The following is a 14191-nucleotide window of genomic DNA, read 5'->3' on the forward strand; positions in this document are numbered from 1 at the left end:
CCTACGGGTTGCAGCCTCAATGGCGCTGCCCATGCTGTGACAGATGCTATAATGGCACAGCTAAAAAAGGTGTCCTATATCTATCTCTATGATCAGAACCCATTGGTGGGTGGGTGATGGCTGATTCATTGTGAGAGCCGTCTTAAGACTGCATCCAGACAGACCAATGATTTAGATAAACACTACATGACTAATAGGGGGTGCTGTGTTGAAGCCAGCATGCCTCCATCTTGGCACTCCCCAGCATTATAAAAAATATTTTGGAATCTATAGAAATGCATTTATTAATGTCTACATTTGTTTTTGCTGCATTTATTCTACTACAGACACCTTAAATGCATACTTTTAAATTATGTGAGCTAAACATAAAAAATTAAATAAAAAAAATAAATTTCTTTAAAGTATCATTTTTCAGAGATTACTAATCTTACAACAAAAACATTTCAATATATGTAACTTTGTCCTTGAAAAATGTAATTGAAATACTGTAGAATTTCAATAATTCCTATGGAGGATTGTTCCTACTGGGGAGTACCAATATGGCCAACCAGTGGCTTCAAAGCCTCTCAATAATCAATACATAGTGTCAACAATCCAGTTTTTATATACATCAATGGTCCGGACAACAAACACTTTTTTTTAGCCTACTCTGTGAAACACAAAATTTAAAAAAGCTTTGGAGGGATTACAGCGCAACTCCAGTAGGACACTGCAAGACCTGCCTTTCATACCACATACTCATACACAGCAGGACTTCAATGTAACCCATAATTCAATAAGGCTTAGTATCTCAAGACGAGTCTATAGACATCACTACACACTGCTTTCTAAGTACAGGCTACCCAATTTAGTTTAACAAGCCCATCTGCACGAGCAATACCAATCAAAAACTGGAAAGTTTTCACATGCCTCCACAAAACCCCCATGATTTAATACGATTAAATCACTACCCTAAAACATTCTGTGGAAATGAGCAATTTGATCATGGAGTTCTGATGTCTCAGACCCAGTTACAAACAGCCACTGCTCCCCCAAATCACAATACATAGAATATAATTCCTCCAGGATACAGAGGCCCTTTAAATATGTAACTGAATATACCTGAACTACGAATGTGAGGAAACAGCACCATCTAGTGGGAAAAGAAAATACACCGACACTACAATACCTTTACGAGAACACCAGCAGATCCTGGGTTCCAGAAGTCTCTTGTTTAACGTTAGCTGTGAGTTACTACATAGAACAGAGCGAGATTGTCAGGGTTGCTTTAAAGCCAAGCATGAGAACTTAATCTCTCCTCCTTCAAAACACAAGATTCTGATACAGTCTGAAATTCAGGAAACACTTTAAGCCTTTTTTCAAAGAACAAACCACCAAAGATACAAACAACACGTTATTGATGGACCACATCCTGGCTGGCTATGAACCACCTCAATGCCTTTTGAGAGGTTACAATGAAGCAAATAAATATAATAATTTCCACTGCCAACCCCCCCACCCAACTGCCTCTGTGCCCTCCCAGTGACTGAGCGGAGGCCATTCTATCTCCTGGAGGCTGGGGCATGATGGGAGTTGTAGGATGAGCAGAAAGGCCAAGAGATGTGTCTAAGAGGACAGTTCACAGTCATTACATGACCTCGCAGCATGAGTTCTGCTTCCGTGCCTGTGGGATAGAAAACAGAGAGTGATTGATTAGCAATTACTATATCAATTGCACACGGAGGCGGCTACCGCCGTGAAGAAAATGAGTCGTAATAAAGAGTTTTAAAAAGGCAGAGGCCGCGGATCTGTAAGTAACCCCGTCCCGGATCCCTTTTCATCACAGCTGACGATCCGAATCACGTTCTGCGCACACAAATTTGTGGTCACCCTCCCTTCACATTTCTGACTGTCGATCTAGAATTATAATTCTTCAAGTTTTACAGGTGAAACATCCATTCAGCTTCTGCACACCAACTATTTGATCTCAATCAGTTTCATAAGGAAATTCATTTAGATCTTGAGTTCCACAGTGTTGTTTCAAATTAGCCTACATTGTTGGTTTGAATTATGTACAGTGAGCAAATATTAGAGCAAATGGTGTTCAACTGTAGCATACCTGTGTTTAGTTTCAATCAGCGCACCTACTTTGCCTAGTGACACACGCTGTTGAGTTTTAGGCCACGAGAGAAAAATGCAACGATTCGCACAATCATCCTAAAATCTAAAGAAATTAGGTGTTGTTACAGTAACGTTATACTATGCAATTATATTTGGTTCTGTTATGTAGGATACTATCATTGTGATCTTGCAGACATTGATTCCGCTTTGATATAACTATTATCAGCGCACCATTCACCATTCGTTAGAGTAGCCTGTTCTCTGAGCTACCGAACGAATAGAGCAGTAGAATGTAGAGTAGAGAATCCTTCACATGCAGAAGCTTCTAAACAGTCAAGAAGAAAAGTCGGATCAGCAGCCACTCCGTTTTTATAAAGCCTAAAAATAGCCCAAGTTTCATCTAAAATGCAACGACAGTTTGAACCGGAGAGCTCAGTCCAGTCACTACAGTACTTACAGTCTTATAAAAGGCTTTAGACTGGTTCCCAAGGTGTTCAGACTTCTGCACCAGATCATCCAGCTTCTCCCCTCTTTCCAACAGAGACTCCATGGTGTTGTGCTGCAGAGACAATCACACCACACTTCATATACAGCATCACACCAACCACAGGCACTAGCAGTGTTAGACATGCAGTAGTGCAAGTTTCAGCTTCCTATATGGGGAAAATCATGTTAGAGTCCATAGCAAAAGAAAGTAAGGTTGAGAATCCAGAATAGAGACAGTTTTTCACACAAATCACCAACTGGCATAAACAGTTGATTTACACTAGAGGCAATTATATTAGCTTATCTCAAGTTTGCCCATTATGTGAGAGATTCTCAGAGATGTGGTTATGTCAGGGAGTGTCGACTGAAGAGACTTACCAGAATGATCTTTGTCTCGTCCAGTTCAGCCTGCACTTTGGTCATAGCATCTGCCTCTCTGGGGTTCTGAGGAGAAAACACAGACTCCGTCAAACTATCACAATCATGGATATTCAAGTGTTCTTCAAAGTTATTTAATTGTATGTGTAATGTTTGTTGTGTGTCATTTTAGAGACAGGATGCCATGTGTACCTGGTACTTGGCCAGGTGGATGTCCAGAGCTTTGTAGTTGATGGTTTCAGGGTTTCCAGATGGCCAGTCTATGCTGTCCACTTGTCTAGAGAACTCCTCTAGCACCTGCATGATCAAACATCAAACCATTCAATCAGGATTTCTAAACTATGAGTCGAGACCCAAAGTGGGTCCTGGTCACATGAGAGGTGGGTTGCAAATTTAGAAAATACATCTATAATCATACACCATTTCTTCTTAGTTTGGAGGATCCCTACATTAAATGCTGAAACAGATACCGAAAGGGCCTGGTGAGGAGCAATAACTCTGGAAGAAAACTTGAGACGAACAAGATCCAGACCAGAGAGTAATTCTCCACTTGTTGCTAAGGGAATAATGTATCTCTCTGCACAGCATCTCTACCCACCTTGTCTAGTAGTGTGAAGGCGACCCTTTGAGGGTACTCGCTGTCTGCTATCACCACTGCACTCAGACTGTCATTCCTCACATACACGTGGCACAGGTACTCTGGAGGGAGAGGGTAGGAATTATAGGAATAACCTCCTGTGAGCAGGTCGAAGACAGCACTGTGAGCAGGTCTTTCTCCAGGCTCCACCATCACCTGCTTTTACAGCTTTCTTAACTTATAACATGGACGTAGGGTTCTTCCACAGCCCAAGTGCAGAACAGGACAATCGCTTCAGCAACAAGTAGAAGAAACTTCTAAAGAAACTTCAGTTTTATCTCAATCTCTTCATTCAAAGACTCAGTCATGGACACTCTTACTGACAGTTGTGGCTGCTTTGTGTGATGTATTGTTGTCTCTACCTTCTTGCCCTTTGCCCAACAATGTTTGTACCATGTTGTGGTCATGTGTTGCTACCATACTGTGCTGTGCTGTTATGTGTTGCTGCCTTGCTATGTTGTTGTCTTAGGTCTCTCTTTGTGTAGTGTTGTGTTGTCTCTCTTGTAGTGATGTGTGTTTTGTCCTATATATTTTATTTTATTTTCAATCCCAGCCCCGCAGGAGGCCTTTTACCTTTTGATAGGCCATCATTGTACATAAGAATTTGTTCTTAACTGACTTGCCTAGTTAAATTAATGTTAAATACATTTATTAAATTTAAAAATCAGAACACCGCCAAATGCTATGGCCCAGTGTGTCAGGAGTTTACCTTGTTCTTTGACTGAGGCTCGGCTGCCGTGTGCAGAACGCTCCACAATCAAGGCGCTGGTGAAGGTCATGAACTCTTGGACACTGCCAAAACCAAACACACAGACAATGGTGAAAACAGTGTTGGTGTTCTTGTCAATTCTAATGAATTCTGTTAAACCATGACAGGATACTATTAATGACAGGGAAGTCATCTTCTCCTTCATCTGCACTGATGTACAAGAACTGGACAGGTGACAGAATATTCCCAGTCGGAGTCCATCCCACAGTGCTTTCATATATCCTGTCTTCAGATCAGTGGAGATTGAGGGGAATCCCCTTTAGACTATTAAAATGCACCCAGGTGCCAAGAGGAAGACCCACCTGGAGCGTTGGAAGAAGCTAAAGGAGGATAGGTCATAGGCAGATTTAAGGAGGTTGGATTTTGTCGCTCCTTTGTGGAGGACGCTGAGGCTGTACAGCTTCATGATGACGCAGGGACAGAGAGTCACAGCGCTATGGATGATAGGCGTGTCCCCGCGCAGAAGCCTCAAATCAACAACAACCACAATGCCAAGAGGTCTCAATGCCTGCCGGCCAAGAAAGGGAAACAATTAAAATCACATGAGCCAAAGCAAACCAAGCATATAGCCACAAAGGACATACTCTGTAAGATTGTACTGTGTGTAGTAGGCTATCTAAACGACTGCTAAACTAGTTAACATTACCACGATAGAATCACAGACGGAACAAGGGTTAGTTAAACATATCTTTGAAATAAGTCGACATGCACCGCTTCGTCATATACTGGATCTTCATCAATATCGCTGGTTAGTTAGTTAGCTCACACCGATTGCTAGCTCGTTAGCTAAATTATTTATTTTAGTTTCCTGGCGAGATAAAGAGCAATTTGACACTGGATGAATGAATCTAAATGCGATCCCACTTCATAGAGAGCTGGCTAACGTTACAACAACTCGTGTTCTTTCGACGACAGAGTTAGCTAAAGTTAATTTGTCGTACTTACTTACCAGATAAGACTGCACTGTTTGACATATGTTGAGAATAAAATACCAACTGAATTAGTCCATAACTACAGATCGTTCACTAATGTAGTTTATTTCTATCACTCCAACCACGTCACGATATAAGCAATGTCCCACAGGATAATTGTTCCGGAATGCAACACCGCCTCATCTTCTTCTTCTATGATATCATGGCGGTCCGCAAACAATCGTTAAAGTGCATGCCGTCACCTACTGTGCTGGAATGATCTGCCCAATTCTGTACTACCATGAAAATAAAATTCAAAACCAAATAAATCCTAACTTCTACCACACCCTCCCCAACCCCATAGAACTAGATCTATATCATGTTGAAACACTCCACCCTTTCAACCATTTCAACAGTAACATCTGTTACCCCCAATATCTCTTTTGGAGTCTCCACAATAACCTTCAACCGGGCATTTCTGCTTTCCACAACCAAAGTTATATTGATAACCTTACCAATAAAACCTATGAAGTCAACTTTATTCATTATTAAAGTGTCATTTGACACCGCACATTCATGAGCACAAGATTTCTGAACAGGCCTCAAAACCATGCCAGGACCATCAGAAGCACCAAATCAAAATCAAATCAAATTTATTTATATAGCCCTTCTTACATCAGCTGATATCTCAAAGTGCTGTACAGAAACCCAGCCTAAAACCCCAAACAGCAAGCAATGCAGGTGTAGAAGCACGGTGGCTAGGAAAAACTCCCTAGAAAGGCCAAAACCTAGTAAGAAACCTAGAGATGAACCAGGCTATGTGGGGTGGCCAGTCCTCTTCTGGCTGTGCCGGAAGATGGCCACGATGTTCAAATGTTCATAAATGACCAGCATGGTCAAATAATAATAATCACAGGCAGAACAGTTTAAACTGGAGCAGCAGCACGGCCAGGTGGACTGGGGACAGCAAGGAGTCATCATGTCAGGTAGTCCTAGGGCTCAGGTCCTCCGAGAGAGAGAAAGAAAGAAAGAGAGAATTAGAAAGAGCATACTTAAATTCACACAGGACACCGGATAGGACAGGAGAAGTACTCCAGATATAACAAACTGACCCTAGCCCCCCGACACATTTGCCACTCATCAAACACTATCACCACTTTCCACTCCAACACATCACTACTCTTGCTTCCTACCTTGGCCCTCTTTATGCTTTCTTTACTAGACACTCCACTGCTTTCTGTATCATGATCTCTCTTCTTCCTATGTCTTTCCACAACCAACCATTCCGGCCCTGGACCCTCATTCTATGTTGTGGTATAAGTTAAGGATTTATTTGGTTTTTAATTTTATTTTCATGGTACAGAATTGGGCAGATCATTCCAGCACAATAGGTGGTGGCATGCACTTTAACAATTGTTTGCAGACCGCCATGATATCATAGAGCTTAAAAGGTCAATCCATCATCTGCAATGGCCATGCAGCATTTACAGTGATACAGCCTCTGCAGAAGTCAAGCCATTCATACTTCTTGCGCATCACAGAGATGTTGTGAAATAAGTGAGTTTGTGTTTATACAGGACCTCCCACAACTATCTACCATCAACCAATCATGTCAATGCAGAGATATTTTTATTTAACTAGGTAAGTCAGTTAAGAACAAATTCTTATTTACAATGACAGCCTAGGAACAGTGGGTTAACTGCCATGTTCAGGAGCAGAACAACAGATTTTTACCTTGTCAGGTCAGGGATTCGATCTAGCAAACTTTCGGTTACTGGTCCAACGCTCTGACCACTAGGCTACCTGCTGCCTCAATGCTCTTCACATTGTCCCAAAATTTTGGAGGCCCACAGCAATGTGGTACGGAACTCAATTTGGCCTCAGCGTGCCTCCGGATGCTCTGCAATTATGTCACACCCTCCATACAGAGTTTCCGACCACACTTTCTGATGAAGCATAAATGACCTCTTATGGTGGATCATAACTATAGAGAATGATAAAGGCCCCTAGTGGCCAAAATGCCATTTTAGCATTGGCAGCGCCATTGAGGGCTTCCACCATACTTCCGCCATTTTAAAATAGTCAACTGGGTGAGGATTTCTACGGGTTGCAGCCTCAATGGCGCTGCCCATGCTGTGACAGACGCTATAATGGCACAGCTAAAAAAGGTGTCCTATATCTATCTCTATGATCAGAACCCATTGGTGGGTGGGTGATGGCTGATTCATTGTGAGAGCCGTCTTAAGACTGCATCCAGACAGACCAATGATTTAGATAAACACTACATGACTAATAGGGGGCGCTGTGTTGAAGCCAGCATGTCTCCATCTTGGCACTCCCCAGCATTATAAAAAATATTTTGGAATCTATAGAAATGCATTTATTAATGTCTACATTTGTTTTTGCCACATTTATTCTACTACAGACACCTTAAATGCATACTTTTAAATTATGTGAGCTAAACATAAAAACAAAACATATTTCCTTAAAGTATCATTTTGTAGAGATTACTAATGTTTCAACAAAAACATTTAAATATATGTAACTTTGTCCATAACAAATGTAATTGAAATACTGTAGAATTTCAATAATTCCTATAGAGGAACTGCTAATTTCACTTAACCCAGCTAATTTCACTTCACCTACCTCTTTCTCTACAGCATTAGTTAGTTGGACAGGGTGTAAGTGAGGCCCTGTGGTCTCATCAAACACTATCACCACTTTCCACTCCAACACATCACTACTTTTGCTTCCTACCTTTGCCTCTTTATGCTTTCTTTACTAGATGCTTCACTGCTTTCTGTATCATGATCTCTCTTCTTCCTATGTCTTTCCACAACCGACCATTCCGGCCCTTGACCCAGGTCCTCTGGTGTCAGTACCCCTTGCAAGTCTTCAGATGTAAAATCCTTAGGTCCCAAAAACCTTTCTGCCACAGCCACAATTAACGTCCAGTTTCTAAGACTTCTTTGAGACTTGTGTCATACAGTTTATAACTGTGGCAAAGAATGCAGCAAAATCCTTTTTAATACACAAAGTATCTTTTTACTGGCAACAAACATTCTTATTATTCTTTAAAAATGCCTTCCTCACCATCTTAAATAAGCATGCTCCATTCAAAAAATGTAGAACCAGGACCAGATGTAGCCCTTGGTTCTCTCCAGACCTGACTGCCCTTGACCAGCACAAAAACATCCGGTGGTGTACTGCATTAGCATTGAATCGCCCCCGTGCAACTTTTCAGGGAAGTTAGGAACAAATATACACAGGCAGTTAGGAAAGCTAAGGCTAGCTTTTTCAAACACAAATTTGCATCCTGTAGCACAAACTCAAAAAAGTTCTGGGACACTGTAAAGTCCATTGAGAATAAGAGCACATCCTCCCAGCTGCCCACTGCACTGAGGCTAGTAAATACTGTCACCACCGATAAATCCACTATAATTGAGAATTTTAATAAGCATTTTTCTATAGCTGGCCATGCTATCCGTCTGGCTACCCCTAACCCGGTCAACTGCCTGGCAACCCCCACAGCAACTTGCTCAAACCTCCCCTATTTGTCCTTCACCAAAATCCAGATAGCTGATGTTCTGAAATATATGCAAAATCTGGACCCCTACAAATCAGCCGGGCTAGATAATCTGGACCTTCTCTTTCTAAAATTATCTGCCAAAATTTTTGCAACCCCTATTACTAGCCTATTGAATCTCTCCTTCGTATTGTCTGAGATTCCCAAAGATTGGAAAGCTGCCGCGATCATCCCCCACCTCAAAAGGGGGAGACACTCTAAACTCAAACTGCTACAGACCTATATCTATCCTACCCTGCCTGTCTAAGGTATTCAAAAGCCAAGTTAACAAACAGATTACCAACCATTTCGAATCCCACCGTACCTTCTACACTATGCAATCTGGTTTCAGAGCTGGTCATTGGTGCACCCCAGCCACGCTCAAGGTCCTAAATGATATCATAACCACCATCAATAAGAGACAGTACTGTGCAGCCGTATTCATCGACCTGGCCAAGGCTTTCGACTCTGTCAATCACCACATTCTTATTGGCAGACTAAACAGCCTTGGTTTCTCAAATGACTGCCTCGCATGGTTCACCAACTACTTCTCTGATGGAGTTCAGTGTGTTGTCTGGACCTCTGGCAGTCTCTATGGGGGTGCCACAGGGTTCAATTCTTGGGCCGACTCTCTTCCCTGTATACATCAACGATGTCGCTCTTGCTGCTGGTGATTCTCTAATCCACCTCTACGCAGATGACACCATTCTGTATACTTCTGGCCCTTCTTTGGACACTGTGTTAACTAACCTCCAGACGAGCTTCAATGCCATACAACTCTCCTTCCGTTGCCTCCAACTGCTCTTAAATGCAAGTAAAACTAAATGCATGCTCTTCAAACGATCGCTGCCTGCACCTGCCCGCCTGTCCAGCATCACTACTCTGGACGGTTCTAACTTAAAATATGTGGACAGCTACAAAATACCTAGGTGTCTGGTTAGACTGTAAACTCTCCTTCCAGACTCACATTAAGCTTCTCCAATCCAAAATTAAATCTAGAATCGCCTTCCTATTTCGCAACAAAGCATCCTTCACTCACGCTGCCAAACATACCCTCGTAAAACTGACCATCCTACCGATCCTCGATTTCAGCGATGTCATTTACAAAATAGCCTCCAACACTCTACTCAACAAATTGGATGCAGTCTATCACAGTGCCATCCGTTTTGTCACCAAAACCCTATGTACTACCACCATTGCGACCTGTACGCTCTCGTTGGCTGGCCCTTGCTTCATATCCGTCCCCAAACCCACTGGCTCCAGGTCATTTACAAGTCTCTGCTAGGTAAATCCCTGCCTTATCTCAGCTCACTGGTAACCATAGCAGCACCTACGCGTAGCACGCGCTCCAGCAGGTGTATCTCACCAGTCACCCCCAAAGCCAATTCCTCCTTTGACCGCCTCTCCTTCCAGTTCTCTGCTGCCAATGACTGGAATGAATATCAAAAATCACTGAAGCTGGAGACTCATATCTCCCTCACTAGCTTTAAGCACCAGTTGTCAGAGCAGATCACAGATCACTGCACCTGAACACAGCCCATCTGTAAATAGCCCATCCAACTACCTCATCCCCATACTGTATTTATATATTTATCTTGCTTCTTTGCACCCCAGTATCTCTACTTGCACATTCACCTTCTGCATATCTATCACTGTTTAATTGGTATATTGTAATTACTTCGCCACCATGGCCTATTTATTGCCTTATACCTCCCTTATCTTACCTCATTTGCACACACTGTATATAGACTTTTAATACTGTATTATTGACTGTATGTTTGTTTATTCCATGTGTAACTCTGTGTTGTTGTATGTGTCGAACTGCTTTGCTTTATTCTTGGCCAGGTCACAGTTGTAAATGAGAACTTGTTATTAAGTAGCCTACCTGGTTAAATGAAGGTGAAATAAATCAAACTAAAACTACAGGCTGTGGTGTGTTCACTACCATATCTTCACAAGCATCACTTGTCTTCTCAATTATTTTAATCGCCTTCTGAATAGGAGATTCAATTGACCTTTCTAACCTTTGCCACCTCAATCTCTTTCACCCTTACAGGGCACTCCAGGATCTCGGGATCCTGATCCCCCACCACAATTGCAACACCAAAGTCCTTCTACACACCGTTTTTCAGTATATTATGTCCGTCTGCAAACACTTGAAACATGGCCAAATCCTCTGCAATTCTTACACTGCAATGATTTGGGGATGAAAGCTCTAACAGCGTATCTTGCTTAACGAAGCTTCACATGCGTAGGTATTTGCTATTTATCGAAACACAACAGGACCAACATACTTTTTTATTTTTCTCCATTCACCCATCGGGTCAGACACAGGGGCACCAACCACACCAGGAATTCTCTTCATGGATTCAACCTGAACATCCATCGTCACCCCTGAAATGACTCATTTGACGGTTGATCTACTCCGAAGTTTAAAACACAAAACTTCTGTTGTTCGGATTCTTTTGAGGCTCACTGCAATCTTCCTCTGTTCTTCAGAAATACAATTCATCAAAATAAGACCACTAGTGGTCACTGACAGACTCCACTTGTCCCAGTGCATACTTCACCATTTTTGACACCTCAAACGGGTCTCCCACATATGCATCCTTACTCAACAAATGCATCCCAACAAGGAGCGATTCATTTTCATTCATACATGTATCATCCACTCCAGTTTTCGATACCACTGTTGTCCTTTCAGAACATTTGTCTTCACCAACTTGTCTCGACGAGCTGTTTGATTCTAACTCAGCATCCACTTCCGCCATCTCTCCCTCCCTTGCCACACACCGCCCTATCAGAGACAGTGCAGCGCATCATCACAATCTGTGTAGAGGGGTTGCAGTGCGTCACAAATCACCTAGCAACCACACCAGGTCCGATGTTGGAAGACCAGAGTCAGTCTTTACATTATTTTTATTTTGTATTATTATTTATTTTATTATGAATCAAATCAAATCAAAAGCAAATTTATTTATATAGCCCTTCGTACAAATCACCTAGCAACCACACCAGGTCCGGCTGTTGGAAGACATGGCAGAGTTCAAATGTCTTTACATTATTTTTATTTTGTATTATTATTTATTTTATTATGAAACTGGAACACAAGGTGGACTGGGGAAATACAAAAAAACAGAAATATACAAACAAGGCTGAGACAGGACACAACAAATACAAAAAAACAGAAATATACAAACAAGAGTACATAAACCTAACAGGTTATGTATTATGATATGTATTACAAGAGTACATAAACCTAACAGAGAGGGGTGTTACATATCAAGACTCATTTTCAATTTGTTAAATACTTTGATGGTGTGTATTGCTTTTTTGTTTTTACATTTACTGATCATTTCAAAATAATATTTCAATTCTATCTTAAATAATGTGAAAAGGGTTTGTTCTCTGCCCACTTCATTTTATGGACAAAGAATCTTCCATGAAAGATTAACAAATTAACAATGAAAGTTAAATCAGGGTCCATATCATTTGGTTCAAAATAAAACATAATCAGAGTCCCGGGACTGGGGACCCTGGCAGCGGGCGACTCTGGCAGCGCCGGACAGGCGGGCGACTCTGGCAGCGCCGGACAGGCGGGTGACTCTGGCAGCGCCGGACAGGCGGGCGACTCTGGCAGCGCCGGACAGGCGGGCGACTCTGGCAGCGCCGGACAGGCGGGCGACTCTGGCAGCGCCGGACAGGCGGGCGACTCTGGCAGCGCCGGACAGGCGGGCAAACCTGGAGGGAGGAGACGGTGAGACAGCCTGGTCCTTGGAGGAGGCACAGGATAGACCGGGCCGTGGAGGTGCACTGGAGGTCTCGAACTAAGGGCCTGCACAACCCATCCTGGCTGGATGGTGATTTTAGCCCGGCACGTGCGGGGCGCAGGCACAGGACGCACTGGGCTGTGCAGACACAGTGCGCAGAGCCAACGCAGGATATCCTGGCCCGAGGAGACGCACTGGCGGTCTGGAGAGCAGGGCTGGCACCATCCGTCCTGGCTGGAACCTCAACCTAGCCCGGCAGATGCGGGGAGCTGGAATGTAGCGCACCGGGTTCAGAGCACGTATTGGAGAGCTGTAGCGCCGAGCTGGCACTGGACGTGCAGGGCTAGTGAGGCGCACAGGAGGCCTGGTGCGTGGGGCTGGCACAGCCTTCACCAGACGGCTAGCACGCACCTCAGGACGAGTATGGAGAGCTGACTCAGGTGACATCAAATCGCGGACACGCTCCGTCGGGCGGATGTCGTGCCTCATGCACCAACACAGCAGCTCTCTCATTGCTCTCTCCTCTAATCTCCCCATCAACTCCTTCACAGTCTCGGCTTCGCTTCCTTTGCTCACCTCCAATTTCACCCCATAGCCCGGGGCCTGACCAGTCCCATGATCACCACGGTGAGCATGGGGAGTGGGCTCAGGTCTCCAACCTGACTCTGCCATACTCCCCGTGTGCCCCCCAATTATTATTAATTTTTTTTTGGGGGGGGGGCTGCCTCTCGGGCTTCCTTGCCAGCCGTGTTCCCTCGTATCTCCGGTTCCCTTCTCCTGCTGCCTCCGCCTGTTCCCATGTCCAGTCCTCTTCTCCACGTTGCTTGGTCCTTTGGCGGTGGGTAGTTCTGTAACGGCATTCAGAGGAAGAAGGTGAGGACCAAGGTGCAGCGTGGTACGTGTTCATATTATTTATTAGAAACTGAACACTAAATACAAAATAACAAAAGGATTAACTGAAACAGTTCTGACAGGTGATACAAACACTCAACACAAAACAACAACCCACAAAACCCATGTGGGACAAGGGTACCTAAGTATGGCTCTCAATCAGAGACAACGATAGACAGCTGCCTCTGATTGAGAACCACACCGGCCAAACAACAAAGAAATACAAAACATAGAATGCCCACCCTAGTCACACCCTGGCCTAACCAAAATAGAGAATGAAAGCCCCTCTATGGTCAGGGCGTGACAGTCTTTCAAATTAACATTAATAGTTGTTTCTTTTAAAATAAAATCTTCTAACTCACAACAAAATTTTCTGACATAAGAACAGTCCCAAAATAAATGGTCAAGAGTCTCTGGGTCACAACCACAAAATACACATTTGTTATCAATAGCTATTTTAAATCTGTGTATAATAAAGGTCTTTACAGGGTAGATTCTATGAATGAGTTTGTATGATACTTCAATCACCTTATTAGATATAATATTTACCAGACAACAATGAGACTTTGTTCCATTTCACTTGTCCTAGGGCTGCATTCCATTTCACTTGTCCTAGGGCTGCATTCCATTTCACTTGTCCTAGGGCTGCATTTTTCACTTGTCCTAGGGCTGCATTCCATTTCA

At 43.2% G+C, this 14191-nt stretch overlaps 1 protein-coding gene across 1 annotated transcript; it reads right to left on the reverse strand.

Annotated features, from left to right (window-relative positions):
* Nucleotides 1–643: 643 nt before the first annotated feature.
* Nucleotides 644–5483, reverse strand: LOC112262624 (synaptobrevin homolog YKT6). Its single transcript, XM_024438274.2, has 8 exons — nucleotides 5320–5483; nucleotides 4673–4878; nucleotides 4311–4393; nucleotides 3563–3663; nucleotides 3157–3261; nucleotides 2965–3030; nucleotides 2558–2659; nucleotides 644–1663 (listed from the first exon to the last, which is right to left on the reverse strand). The coding sequence occupies exons 2-8, from the start codon at nucleotides 4774–4776 to the stop codon at nucleotides 1628–1630; spliced, it is 597 nt and encodes a 198-aa protein (XP_024294042.1). The 5' UTR covers nucleotides 4777–4878; nucleotides 5320–5483; the 3' UTR covers nucleotides 644–1627.
* Between the last annotated feature and the right edge of the window lie 8708 nt (nucleotides 5484–14191).

The sequence above is a fragment of the Oncorhynchus tshawytscha genome, linkage group LG12, assembly GCF_018296145.1.
Source record: "Oncorhynchus tshawytscha isolate Ot180627B linkage group LG12, Otsh_v2.0, whole genome shotgun sequence".
Classification (NCBI taxonomy): domain Eukaryota; kingdom Metazoa; phylum Chordata; class Actinopteri; order Salmoniformes; family Salmonidae; genus Oncorhynchus; species Oncorhynchus tshawytscha.